At 42.5% G+C, this 14,655-nt stretch overlaps 1 protein-coding gene across 4 annotated transcripts in view; it reads right to left on the reverse strand.

Annotated features, from left to right (window-relative positions):
• The window catches only part of SIGIRR (single Ig and TIR domain containing), a 68,863-nt gene that overhangs the window by 21,210 nt on the left and 32,998 nt on the right, over positions 1–14,655 (reverse strand). For all 4 annotated transcript variants that reach the window (XM_089520802.1, XM_089520800.1, XM_089520801.1 and 1 more), the window contains 6 exons: positions 11,903–12,092; positions 7,961–8,091; positions 4,896–5,039; positions 3,665–3,808; positions 1,655–1,757; positions 893–1,043 (listed from right to left, as the gene is read on the reverse strand). In XM_089520802.1, coding sequence (XP_089376928.1) covers positions 893–1,043; positions 1,655–1,757; positions 3,665–3,808; positions 4,896–5,039; positions 7,961–8,091; positions 11,903–12,092 — 863 coding nt within the window. The remainder of the gene's footprint in view (positions 1–892; positions 1,044–1,654; positions 1,758–3,664; positions 3,809–4,895; positions 5,040–7,960; positions 8,092–11,902; positions 12,093–14,655) is intronic.

Raw genomic sequence — 14,655 nt, forward strand, 5'->3', positions numbered from 1 at the left:
ATTCCTTTAAACATCGTGATGTGTAATTATGAATCAAGATCATGTTACTGTCCATTTTGTACCAATATGAAAACAGAAATAACTGTAAATCCGAAGTCTTTGAATTGCTAATGTTTCTCTGTAAATACCCACCTTGAAGAAGAAGATTGTATTTATTTCCATCTTTTCTTATCTATAACTATCACCTGCCCTTGTACAGTTCTTGCTTTAAAAGAATGCTCCTGGGTGAAGTGTATACAACAATTCTCATTTCTCAGGTTCTAGTGCCTCCCTGTGGCCTTCTGTTTGCTTCTGTAAAGCCAAGGCATCAGAAGAGAACTCTACTTTTTCATTTACATTTTCTGCAGTGCTTGGGGACATTTCACACTTGCCTGCAATCTCGGGAACACAAAGAGCTGCCAGTGTGGTCTCAGCTGGATATGCAAAGGTGCTGTTTGCATGTCACATTAGACACACAGTACTAAATGTCTGGACCAGATTCACTAGTCAGGCAGATAAAGAAAACAATGAGCAATAGGAGGTCATGAAGACTTAAAACAGGTATGTTTGGATACATCTATAATCTACTGTATTGCCAGAGATATCAATTCTCTGAGTCCCAAAGAGTAGCAAAATGGACTTGGTACTCATTGTTGATGGCTCCAGTACTTAAGGAGTAGGAATTGGCCCTTCTCTGAAAAGAAGTTACTCCTTAAGTATTGAACAGCTTACTAGAAATTTTTTTAAAAGTGGTTAAAGGGAATATTGGATTGCCACTCCCATCATCCCTCAACATTCACTATGCTGGCTGTGGTTGCTAGAGCTTGCAACATGGCATTTGGAGGCCCCATGTTCACCTCTGAAGGAAAGGAACCAAAGTGATGAGGTTACACCTTTTCTCGGCACAATTTACCATAGAACCAGCACGCCACATCAGCAAGGTCACGGCACTCTTGTGCTGTTTCAGCAAACTAATGGCTGGATGTGCTATTTCCCGATACTGGCTCTCAAAAGCAATGAAGATTGGCCTTCGAGACAGTTCCAGCAGCCTCCAAAGACCTTCCCTGCAAAAGCAGAAAACTGGTTTAGAGAATCATAAGCAAAGTTTTCATTTCCTCCTACAAAGTTGCATTTCAGTTTCTCAGAGTCCAGTCAAACTACAGGAAAGGTGTTGTACCTGATCTAGTTACAATACAAATAGAAACATTTATTAATTTTACTAAAAATAAAGGTGTCCAGCAGGTTGTTTGAAGAGTACAATCTAGTCTAGACTCTTCAACTTCACTTTTCAGACACACAAGAGAGATTTTGGGTGCTGTAGTACAGTAAATCTACCCCAAAGCCACAGTAACTGGCTACATTCAGATGCTACATTCTCTGATCAACCAACCACACTTTGGAAGATCAAGAATGAGCCACATGCTCACATTCATCTCAACAAGAAATGCACTAGATTCTCATATTGTGGTGTGAGTGTTCCCTTTAAATCAAGACCAAATCACATTCTGGAATCTTGGTTTCCAAAGTTTGCTCAAATGTAGTAAAATGCATGTTGAAGATCATTAATTGTTCTATTAAGCCAGGCAGTCAAGAGGACAGAGCAAGTATACACATAGTTTCTTTCCAAACTGGTTTGGAGGATTAGCAATTTGTCTCTTGTTGATACTCCAGTTACCTGAAATTATTGTTACACCACTCATGTTCCAGGTATGCATTAGAGAGAACCACAATGAGGCGTCGACACCGGCTGACATTCATGATCAGATCTGCAGAGGGTTCTGAAAAAGAAGAGGAAAACTAAGGCCTGTTACAGACTGCCAAAATAAAGCTGCTTCAGGTCTCTTTGGAGGTATGCTGTTTAAATGATGCATGCATCCTAAGAATCCGGAAGCTGGACCAAAGCTGCACTCCAGTGCTTAGGAATGGAGTGTGGCTTTGGCGCGACCTCCGGATTCTTAGGACCCATGCATCATTTAAATATCATACCTCCAAAGAGACCTGAAGCAGCTTTATTTTGGCAGTCTGTAACAGGCCTAAGTCTCTTTTGTGAGGATGCTCACGACATATTTGCTTTGGTTTCAGCATTCACTCTGCTCCTGTGCAGGAGTGTATTAGCATTTTATCCATTAGCTCCATCTGAAGGAAAGGGCTAAGTCTCATGACAAACAAAAGTAAGCTTAACCCAGTGTATTTAGAACTTTATCATCCTTCAGATGACACTGCTTGATTTGGATAAAATGTGTGCCAATGGCTCCTGCAAATTTCAAGTGTGAGGTTATTGTAACACTACAGTCCGCCCTTGGCTTATGTGGGGGATCCGTTCCAGACCCCCACCCCCCCACCCCACATAAGCCAAATACCGTGCATGCTCAAGCCCCATTCAAGTGAATGGGGCTCATGCATGTGGTGGTGCGGCAGTGTGTGCATGCCACAGGTGCACACCCCATTCATTTGAATGGGATGTGCCACCCCTTGCACCCCGTGCACTCCCACGTGGCTTTCACCATATGCTGAAAGCTGCATATAACGTGGGCACACTGTACTTTCAATATCACAGCCCTCTGTTTTCAAGATACTGGACTTTTTAAAATAATTATTACTGTTATAGGATACACTATATAAAGCCCACCCCAAGCATCTGAGGAAGTAGACTCAAATCTACAAAAGCTCAAGCTACCATTTCAGTTACTCTCAAAGGTACTACAAGCTCCCTTGGTATATATAAAGCACAGAACAGATACGATTTTTTAAACTCAGCTGGTGGAAAGCATACAGCCCATTTCCATAGCACTATAATGTGCCTTCAAACAGGGAATACAAACACTGATACACACACACACACACACGGAAAGTTCTAGTTTAAAGAAGATACAGTGCAAAATTTTGTGTGTGTGTGTGTGTGTGTGCGTGTGTAAATTTTTTTGCACTGCATCTTCTTTAAACTAGCACTTTCCACTGCAGGTGTAACTATGGTCCTACCTCTTCAGAGGATCCTTTTTCCTCTCACTCCCACTAACATCAATTCATGCTTGTGGAATGCAACACAGAGATTTCTGGTTCAGTCTGCTTTGTGCATGTCCTTGTAAGACTACACAGAAACTAGGGTATTAATGGGGGCCACACAAAGTGTGGGGGAGCTGCATTTTCTACATCATTGCACTGCAGCTGGTAAAGGAGATGACCAAGGGAATGGTCTGAAAAAATGTGGCTAGCTGGACTCCTGACCAAACCAAAGTTGACCTGATGAGCTGTCCAAATAAAAGATTACTTGGGACACTCTTAGATCTTAAAATAAATCGTCAAACACAGTTTTATAACTTGGAGTCACAAGGAAATCCAGAAGGCCAACAATATAGCTATTGACTGATTGATCACTCAGTCTTCAGATACACACACACTCTCTATATACACATATGTGAGAGTGGGGAGGCTACACAAACTCTCTCTCTCTCTCTCTCTCTCTCTCTCACACACACACACACACACACTTCTTGTGAAACATAGATTGCGAAACTTCCACAATGATGCCCTGAATGGGCATGCCAACTTGCATTCTGGTATCTCAATAAGATCCAGCATTGTATTTCATTTACATCTTTCCTGGTTCCCTTTGAAGTGGCATAGTGGCTGAAGTGGTGTTGGTCATTAAAATACATAGAATTTTGCCAGGGAGATGGAGACAAACCTGAGCTGGGCAGAATGTCCTTATCATCTAAAAAGAGCTTGTAGCCATAGCGATTCTCCAGGTGTGGCTTCACTATGAAGTTGACAAACTTTCTGTCATCTGTAGAGTTGGCATAAGACACGTAGGCATCATACAGCTTTCCATCTGTGCAGAAAGTACCAAGGAGAAAAATGTATCATAAGATATTCTGCCAGGAGACTGAGATAAAAAAGTTAGTGCTACACTGAGAATCTCTCTTGGAGGAAGAATGACTTTTGGCTATACTACACCACACTATTATAGCACTATTATTCCACTTTTATTGCTATGGCTGCCTCCTGTGGCATTCTGGAGTATGCAGTTAAGTGTAGCCTAAGAGCTGAGAATGCTAAACGCTGTTCCCTAAATTGCAAATCCCAGAATTCCACAGGGGGCAGTTGTTATCAGTAAAAGTGGAATAATAGTGCTATAACAGTGTAGTGCAGTATTGCCGTTTGACATTTTAGCTTGGAATAACCTTGGAAGCATGTACATAAGAACATGACACAAAAGATAAAACTAAACTAGAGATTTTTTCATTCAAAATGCAAACATTTCCAGAATAAAATAAACCATACACATAATCCCTTCCTCTTCTACACAGGCACCAGGAAGAGAAAGAATGCTGCTTAGATGCTAGACTCTGGCCCCATTTTTGAAGAAGCTAAAGAAAACTGGCTTGGCTAGAGCATGAAGATTCCACCATTAATTTTGTTATTTATTAAAATATTTATATACTGCCCTTTATCTAGATAGCTCAAGCAACATACAATAAAAATGAATCTAACAAATTTTAAACAGTAGGGAACAGAAAAACCCTCTGAAATGCCAGTGTGGTGTAGCAGTTTGAACACTGAACTACAACTCTGGAGACCAGGGTTCAGATCTTTGCTCAGCTATGGAAACCCACTGGGTGACCTTGGGAAAGTCAGTCTCTCTCAGCATCAGAGGAAGGCAATGCCAAACCCCCTCTGAACAAATCTTGGCAGAAAACTTCCATGATAGCTTTGCCTTAGGTTCACCAGAAGTCAGAAATGGCTTAATGGTATACAACAACAAAACCAAAATATTAATAACAACTGGATAAAATAGTTTAAAACAATTTAAAAGCATGTACATACAACCATTCAACTCAGATTCATTTCAATACATTCCTAACATATTGATCACTCTTGGGCCAAAATGACCACCAACCCTTCACATCAACCCTTACCATTAATCTCCAGTTCTCCGTGATGGTTCCGATACCAGAGCAGAATATTCAGACGGCACTTCACATATATCACAGTTGTGAACAGCAGCAGTGCCACAATGACAAGTGCAGCAAGAACAGCGCCCAAATGCCCAGCAGTCTCTGCTGTAATGAGAAAATGCATTTTAAACAACATTTTAAACAGTCATACAAACACAACAAAGATAGAAGAAAAGCTAGGTTCTCTGATCTCAAAAAGAAAAGTCTACTGAGTAACACTAACAGCAGAAAAGAGGTATGCAATTCTTGAACAAAGACCAACCATCAAGAGATTACAATATCTATCAGAATAAGTAAACACAGTGATGAGAGGGATAAACAGAAGCTATAAAGCTAAGAGACAAGATCACTCCACCTCCCTACTCACAAAATGCATATTCAGAAATGAATCAAATGTTTTGGAAGGTATGATAGGCTTGAATAAAATGAATCATATTATACTCCAGAGTCAGATAAATTTCTTCATGTGTACACGTGGGTATCTCAGTTTAGACGTTTTGCTCAACCATCTGGAAAGATACTATTTAAGCAAGCTACTTGCAGAGAATAACTTGTTTCAGAGAAGAGCCTGAAGCTCTGACTATAGTACCAAACCTCTAGAAAATTCCCTTTGTCTGTTAGTGCCATCATGTGGAAATATCCTGTCATTGGGCTACTGGAATATGTTGTCACAAGACTGTTCTTGTAAAGAGAGACACTAAAGCCGTGATGGCAAACCTGTGGCACGCGTGTCCTCTCTGGCATGCCAAGCCATTTCTGAGGGCACACAGAGAGATGGAAGGGTTCAGGAACAGGTGCGCCTCTCCAGAAACAACAGCTAAAGCCACGGGAGGGTGGGTGCCTGTTCCTCTTCTTCCCCCCATCCTCCCAGGCCTTCAGCTGTCTCCAGGGAAGTCCTGCCCCCAGAAGCCTTTGGGCTTGGGCACTCAGTCTCTAAAAGGTTTGCCATCACTGCCCTAAAGCCAGTATTTAGACTCACCCATCAGGTCTGAGTTTCATTTTTGGGTTACACTGCCAGAGATCCAGTAAATCTATCTAAGAGCCCTTTAATTATGCTACTTCAGTCAGAACACTAGCACTGTTATAACTTTCTCCTCTGATGAGAACAACCACTTTGGAAGCTGTTTATCTGCTTTCTGTGACAATTGGACATAGCTACAAACTCTCATATATGTTGCTGACATGGTACTGTTTCAGAGCATAGTGCTTAATAATTGTTTTAGGTAATTGCTTTAAAATTATTCAAAGAATAAAATTATTCAAAGAATAAAAACAATTGTTTTAAAATTATTTAATGAAACCCACAGGCAAGTTCACCATTGTTATCGTGCCAAGATAAACAAACACACTAAATGTATTTTTAAAACAAAGAAGCTAGATAGATACGGTATAAAAGCAAAAACTCAGTGTCCACAGCTAAAAAGGATTCTATCAAATTCTGTCATACAGTACGTGGACTAAAGCATGTTGCCCAACTGGGTTCTATACAGAAACTATGGACAAAGGTTGTAAGCAAAAGTGTGTATGTTGTTTTCCTCCCTGAAAAAAAGAAAAAGTAGGCTGATACTCAATATTCTAAGCTCCATTGAGCCTCATGCAACATTTCTGTGCTTTGAAGTCGTTTGAGTTCAGAACTGCCCTCCTTCCAAACATGACTTTGACATTTCAAAGGTACCAAAACTAAACTGAATAGTAATCTCATAAAGTAGGTAAATGTGGGTCACTTTATGAGCTGAAGGAATAGTGAAATTGTTACACCACTAATTTTGCCCTGGATCAAACTCTGTCCAATCCATGCCACGCACATCCTCCTACAGTCATCTACATTAGTCCCAAAGGAAGTTGTTTCTTATACACAAATATTCCAGGAGCAACTGGTCAACGGGTTGTTTGTCTGCTCCTGAAAGGAACATCTCCTTCTCCTCTAATACCTGAAAAATGAGTACTAAAAGGAAGTGTGTGTGATTGAGTTCTGGTAGCCAGGGGAATCACTAAGTGTGTGTGTGTGGACTGCACCAGGTGAAACCCTAAAGGGGTGATATCACTGTTTCCCAAACAACTGCCTTTAGGCAGAAATGGGCTGTAGAGTTTGCCTGCATCCCTTTAAAATGCTGAATGATGGTGTGAATGGGGCAAGGCTCAGAGAAAAGAAGAAGGAGAGGTCTCAGGCTTTTTTTTTAAATAAATAAATTAAAATTTTAATTTGAAAAAATTAAAAACTATTCTTTAAAAACACTTTTTTGGACATCACATCTTACTAAAATTTCTCTTTAGCCACATGTAACAGTGTACATGTAAATATATTTAGACTGCATATGAAATCGTAATTTAAAAGTATAATTTTAATCTTGCTATAGTTGTTTATGTCACAACTATTGCCATTACATTAGTGATATATAGGAATTATGATTTATAAGTAACATTAGTACAAAAAAATACTAAGGATATGGTATGGTGTAATGTGGGAGGAGGTCAATGGGGGAGTGACACATGAGTTATCGCACCAGGTGACACCAACTCTAGTAACGTCACTGCTGGTAGCCAATACATCAGACCTAGAGCATGCAACTGCAATATGCCAAATTGATTTTTCTTCAAATTCTTTGTTGCTGGTTTTCATATCCTGGCTTTTAACAAATTTTAATCTACATATTGTTTAATTGGTTTTTAAAATAGTTTTTGTATATTTTACTGATGGTTTTGTATGCTGTTAATCTGTTCTGGTTTTGATATTCTGTATGTCTTCTTGAGTCCCTATAATGGGAAAAGGTGAGTTATAAAGGGACAATAATAACTTTAGAAAGTTATGTTTATTACTAAATGCCACAAAACTGTTTCCAAGAGTGCTAACTACTCTATAAATGTCTACATCCATCTTTAACTATCGTTTCAGAGATACTAAAGGGCTTTCATCTCTTACACTGAATGCATTTAGTGACAAGCAGAATAATTTCAGAAGGACTTGTTTAAAGAGACTGTCTTTTCTATAGAGAGTTATCTATCCCATACATACATACATACATTACCTGATTTTTGTAGTGTAAAAACAGCTGAGTTGTTTCTAACCAAACAGGCAAAAACTCCATAGTTTTCTTCACCAGTCACATTGACCTCTAAAGAGCTGGAGACAAATATTTCTGTTGCATTGTCATTTAACCTGGGAGCAATAAGATGTAAGTTAGCATACTGTCAAATTTTATTATTTTAGAAGGATAATAAAATCTGAGAACTTTCAAGGAATTTCAGTGAAACTTGGACAGAAAAGAAACTTAATGTGGTTCCATCTTATGTGGGTTTTAAGAAACACCAAAATGAAAGCAAGGAATAAGTAACAAGCTATCTCAACCCAGTATCTAACCCAGGAGTAGGCAACCTTTTTGAGCCAGCGGCCGGGTTGCTGTCCCTCAGACAACTGGGGGGCCGAAGGGGGGGAGCTTCCACCCTCCGGGGGCGGGACTGTGTGCTGGGGGTGGAGCTTCCACCCTCTGGGGGTGGGGCTGCATGCCAGGGGCGGAGCTTCCACCCTCTGGGGGCGGGGCTTTCTCTGCTCCCTTTCCCAACCTCCCGCTGTCTGAGAGACAGCTAGAAGGGGCGGATTGGGAGAGGGGGTGACAGGCGTGCGCCTGCTCCTCCTGCCCTTCTGTGGCCCCCAGCTGCCTCTCAGAGAACCAGTAAGGACCCGTGAGGGGCAGGAACAAAAGGCGCGTGGCCCCTGCTCCTGTCCTCGGGGCTTTGCCAGGCCTGAGGTGTCCTCCGAAGGACACCTCAGGGCTGCCAAAGCCCCGCGGGGAGGAGGAGGCGTGTGCCTGCGCTCTCCTCCTTGGCCCCTTCCGTCGGCCGAACGAGCTCCAAGGAGCCCTTTCGGCCGAAGGGGACGGCCGAAACCACTCTCATTGTTAAAGCAGACCTTTTAGCATTGAAAACACTGAAAATACACAGAAATGCACTTTGGAAAGTCACACTGTCTCCCCTTCAGAAAGAGTGCATATCTCTAAAACTGACATGTCATCAATCATCATCACTACCACTCTCATTGTAAAAACAGGCCTTTTAAGCATTGAAAGCACTGAAAATACACAGAAATGCACTTTGGAAAGTCACACTGTCTCCCCTTCAGAAAGACTGCATGTCCCACAAACTGACATATCATCATCACAACCACTCTCATTGTAAAAGCAGACCTTTTAGCATTGAAAGCACTGAAAATACACAGAAATGCACTTTGGAAAGTCACACTGTCTCACCTGCAGAAAGACTGCATGTCTTCATCTTCCTCCTCCTCTTCCTGCTCCTTCCTCCTTCTTCCTCCTCTTCTTCATCCTTCCTCCTCCTTCCCTCCCTCCTGCTCCTTTCTTCCTACTTCCTCCTCTTCTCCATCTTTCCTTCTCCCTCCCTCCCTCCCTCCTCCCCCTGCTCCTTCCTTCCTTCCTTCCTCCTTCTTCCTCTTCTTCTTCATCCTTCCCTCCCTCCTCCTCCTGCTCCTTCCTCCTTCTTCCTCCTCTTCTTCATCCTTCCTCCTCCTTCCCTCCCTCCTGCTCCTTCCTTCCTTCCTCCTTCTTCCTCTTCTTCTTCATCCTTCCTCCTCCTTCCCTCCCTCCTGCTCCTTCCTTCCTTCCTTCCTTCCTTCCTTCCTTCTCTTCTTCATCCTTCCTCCTCCTTCCCTCCCTCCTGCTCCTTCCTTCCTTCCTTCCTTCCTTCCTTCCTTCCTTCCTTCCTTCCTTCCTCCTTCTTCCTCTTCTTCTTCATCCTTCCCTCCCTCCCTCCTCCTCCTTCCTTCCTTCCTCCTTCTTCCTCCTCTTCTTCATCCTTCCTCCTCCTTCTCTCCCTCCTGCTCCTTCCTTCCTTCTTCTTCCTCCTCTTCTTCATCCTCTTCTTCATCCTTCCTCCTCCTTCCCTCCCTCCTGCTCCTTCCTTCCTTCCTTCCTTCTTCTTCCTCTTCTTCTTCATCCTTCCCTCCCTCCCTCCTCCTCCTTCCTCCTTCTTCCTCCTCTTCTTCATCCTTCCTCCTCCTTCTCTCCCTCCTGCTCCTTCCTTCCTTCTTCTTCCTCCTCTTCTTCCTCCTCTTCTTCATCCTTCCTCCTCCTTCCCTCCCTCCTGCTCCTTCCTTCCTTCCTTCCTTCCTCCTTCTTCCTCCTCTTCTTCATCCTTCCTCCTCCTTCCCTCCCTCCTGCTCCTTCCTTCCTCCTTCTTCCCCAGGGCTTTCCCCGCCCCCCTGGGAGGCCGAAGGACGTCCCAGGGGGTGGGGAAGAGGAGCGCTCCGGCGGCCCCAGGGCTTCCCCCGCCCCCCTGGGAGGGCGAAGGACGTCCCAGGGGGCGGGGAAGAGGAGCGCTCCGGCGGCCCCAGGGCTTCCCCCGCCCCCCTGGGAGGCCGAAGGACGTCCCAGGGGAAGGGGAAAAGGAGCGCTCCAGCGGCCCAAATCGGAGGCAATCGGCGGCAGGGTTGGTCTGGGGCCGCTCCTACGGTGCCCGCGGGCCGGATCCGGCCCGCGGGCTGTAGGTTGCCGATGCCTGATCTAACCTCTAAAAGAATCTAAGTTCTCGAAATACTGTCACTGTTTTAGTTAGTCAGTCTTTTTACACAAACCTGATTTCACATGCACTAGTAGAAATCTGAGGCCTTTCCAAACCATCTTAGAACTATGCACTTATCCTCCCAATTCGCGGGGGATCTGTTCTGGACAAACACACCCCACGACCTGAAAATATTGCAGATATTCAAGCCTCATTGGTTATAATGTCATGGGAGATCTTAATCTCTTGTTTTAAAGGGCTTCTATTATGAAGATACAGACGTATATTATAGTTTCGTTCTCGAACTATTGCTTAAAGGAGCATGCAGATAGCTGCTTGCAGCTGGTGTACACAAGGACAAGCACTCCAAATCTCAATCACAGTTCTCGAGGATAGACTAGCATAGAGCAGAAGGCTAACACTCTGGAGCTGGGAGATTCAGAAGCCTCCTTGTCAGTTAAATTAGGAATAGGCATGATTGCCATCTCCTCTCCCTGCAGGACTGGGTCTCAAGGACTTCTGCATCTCTTCTCCATCCTTCCTCTTGGAAAGGAAAGAGGTCAAACAGAGGGCAAGGCAGAGAAATGGTTCTGTTAGCCAGCAATGCCTTTCTGGCAAGCAGCAAACCTAGATACAAGAAAGTTCTCAACAAATCTTCTCTTCATGCCCCTCCTCAATCAGTTTTCTCCAACCTGACTCCTCACTGCCATACAACAAGCTTACCAGGTATTGGGAAGGAGTTCCTTTCCACCTACTTATTATATCACAACTTCTTTAGCATCTGAGTGTTCCCTGCTATTTAACAGAAAAGTTAAGAAGTATCTGTATAATCATGATCTAAGTCTCAGGCACCAATAAGGATGTTTTGCCTGTCCCTCACCCTTGTGGCATCAAAAACATGCATTTTTATTTTTATTTTCTGAGACACAGCCGGTCGCTCCCTTTTAGTTGTTTCCACACTCTCCTTCCTTTGGGCTTATGTGTACAATTTCCATTTTTGAAGTACAGAAAACACAACAGCAACCTCACTCCACTAAGCTAACCCCCCAATACAGCAGGGAAAACCTTTTCTTTGGATTATATAGTGCGCTCACCCCATACGCAGGCTGGCCATCTGTGAACTCAAGCTCATACAGATGGGAAGCTCCAGGCATTAAAATGGCACATGTGCCCAAAGTGCACACACAGCCATAGCAAACAATGGGCCTGAGGCCCCGTGTTTTTTCTCATGTGCAGGGGGGGCTGGAATGGATCTCCCACATAACAAAGGGTCCACTGTATTTTGTAGTAAGATACCTTAACTAAAGAATTAATCATCAAAGTAAAACCTTTTTTAAAAGTCCGCCATTATCTTCACAAGACCTTTAGTTTGGGAAACATAATTTTTTTCTTGTTTTTGTCTCAAAGTATGCAGAGAAAATAGTTTTCATCTCTATATTACATAAAAGCCTTCTTACCAATTTTTTGTAGAAGCATGGGTCTCATTGTCTAACCAGTGGTTATCTTTCATCCAGTGTAGGCCAAAGTCACAGCCCATACTGAACGGTAGCTGTACAGTGCAGTTCAGTGTTAACTGACTTCCCAAAGCTCTCTCCAAAGTCATGTTGTAAGAAGGATTGAGGAACTTGGGAAACACCTTGCATGGATCTGTTGGAAGGACAAGAATACATTTTAATGCAAGGATCAAACTTCCAAATTGCATTTTGTGCATCCATCATTAAAGTGTTTAGCATAACTAAGGCCCAGTACAGATGGGCCTTTTAGCACGTAAGGAATAAGTGCTAGGGGTGCCTCGGGGTGTCGCTTACAGATGCCCTGCACCCCTAGCATGTATTCCGTACATCAAAATGGCAGCGCCCTGTACAGATGGGCACCGCCATTTCGATGTGATGGACGCTTAGTGTCCGCATGTCGTGATGCCATTGTGATGTTGTCAGTGCACCACTGGCACACTGCGGTGTCACAATGGCGCCGCAAAAAGAACCCGCTTTTTGTGGGTTCTTTTTGCTGCACGAGGAAGCTGCGCGGTTTGTCCACTGCAGCTTCCTCGTGCAGCAAAACAAGGTGCCGGCAGACCGCCATTTTGGGGCAGTCTGTACCCCACCTAAGACAACAGAGATCAAACCACTCTTGGTGCTGTGATGTTGCAACCAAGCACAACCCGTTTGTCTTGGTAAAACCAACGATCCCTGCTTCTGTTGTCTATAGTTTTGGACATTACAGACCTATCTGTGCATATTTTAATGTATACCCCCCCCCCCTCACCTCACTTCCCACTACCATAAGCTGTGTTGGTTTGACTGAAGAAAACAAAACAAAATTTGAAAGAATCATAATGGAAGATGATTAAGGTCTAGATTCTCTGGAAACTCTGACTTCTAACATTATTAAAAAATGAGAAAGAAAAGGGTGTGTAAGAGAGTATTACAAAACAACTATATTCAGCAGTGTTTAATATGAAGCCTGGCATTAATTATTAACTTCTGGAGTTCTACTGGCAATACCTTTATTATTCTCAAGGCCTGTTCAGAGTCCAGCAGTACACTCTTCCCCCTCAATCTTTGTTGCTGTCATCCCATACATCCTGGTTAAATTTAGCCAAGTCTGTTACACATTTTCCGAATTCTTTGTGTGGTTTTTCTAAAATAACTTCTTCCTATTATGGAAAATAACTGGGGTTTGGAGCCTAACTGGAATTTGGATTCTAAAGGTATGTAGACTAAGGGTTTTATGATGCAGAACCTATTAAGCCATGCTTCATTAAATAGTGGCATATGTCTTTGACAGTTGTCTCTATTTATCCTTATTCTTTCTTTCCTTCAGTCAAAAATCAGGCCTGATTAATTCCCCCAAGTTAAATAAGAGAGCTAAGAAATGAAGGCTGTTCGTATATACTTGCAGCTCTGGTGGCATACTACAACCAATCTTTGACAAGTTCTTGGACATTTTCAAAAACACTACAAGCTGAGTTGAAAGAGGAATACTGTAACACATGCAGAGAAGAGAGGGAAAGAGAGAGAGAGAGAGAGAGATGCAGAGACTGCCCTTTTAAATGATACTGTTGGGAGAGATCCATATGCAGCCTTACCTTTGTTTGAAGAACATGTCGCAGAAAAAAATTCCGTTCAATGCACATAGTGAAACCTTAGCTAAATTGGGATAACATTCAGAGTTTTCTTTTAAATAAACAACAGATTCTTCATATTAATAGGGAGTGGAGGAGATTGGGTGCTTTAAAAAATGAAATAAAATTAAGAATGCAAATCCATGCATGCCTGCTCAGAGGTAAGGTTTAGTCTGAACTGGGCAAGTCTTTTTAAGCCGAAATGTTTTCCTCAGACCATTCATTATTAGGTGATCTGTGTTTCTAGCATCATAATGAGGTTCTCCTTTATGGTGGTCTATTCCAAATTAAATTGTCACACAAGAGGAAGTGGAAACAAAGTCATGTTTACCTGCGTCAACTGTTTAGTTAAGTTTTTATTCACAGAAAATATTTTTAAATTTGTCTTTTCTCACTTAATTTTTTTTTCTGAGTGTGACGGCTCAGCTATTTCCAACACGACACACAAATAATTCTGAAGTGACAGTGAATGACATATTTGGAGTGCAAATCTGTAACAACATGCACAGAAGCTGTCAAACATAACTGTTCTTAATGCATTCTTTCATATGATGCAAGTATAGGATGTATGCTCATGGCTTGTCTCAGCACTCTTTTCAACAATTTCAGTATCCTCTCCCCACAAGTCCCTCACTCACTATTCTAGTGAAATCTAAAGTCTTTTCCCCTTCTTTCAGTTATAACACCATGACTGTCAAGGATTCCATGAGTTCTTCATTTGCACTCAGTTGCATCTGCTAAACTGCTAGTACTCTTACAGTTCAATATGTCCTCCAAGGTACAATATACATTCAGTAAAGGGCTCAATGAGCCTTAAGGATCTGTATACATTTTCTCATGGACAGAAGTAACCACTGACAAAAGTTCAGAATCATAATCAGAAGTATGGCCATTGCCAAAGACAGAAATACAGAGGAATAGAGAGATGTATTTCCTTTGCAGTTTCCACCCTCCAGCTAACACACAAACTAGAAACAAATATTACAGGTAACACTTGGCTAAAGCCCACTGCATTTTCTCCTCCACTTTTTTTAGGTAAGCATTAGTAAGGGAAAATGCTTGATCCAGTATTATCATGTTGCACAT

The sequence above is a fragment of the Sceloporus occidentalis genome, unplaced genomic scaffold (assembly GCF_023333645.1).
Source record: "Sceloporus occidentalis isolate IW3139 unplaced genomic scaffold, rSceOcc1.0.p SCAF_4, whole genome shotgun sequence".
Taxonomy (NCBI): Eukaryota; Metazoa; Chordata; class Lepidosauria; order Squamata; family Phrynosomatidae; genus Sceloporus; species Sceloporus occidentalis.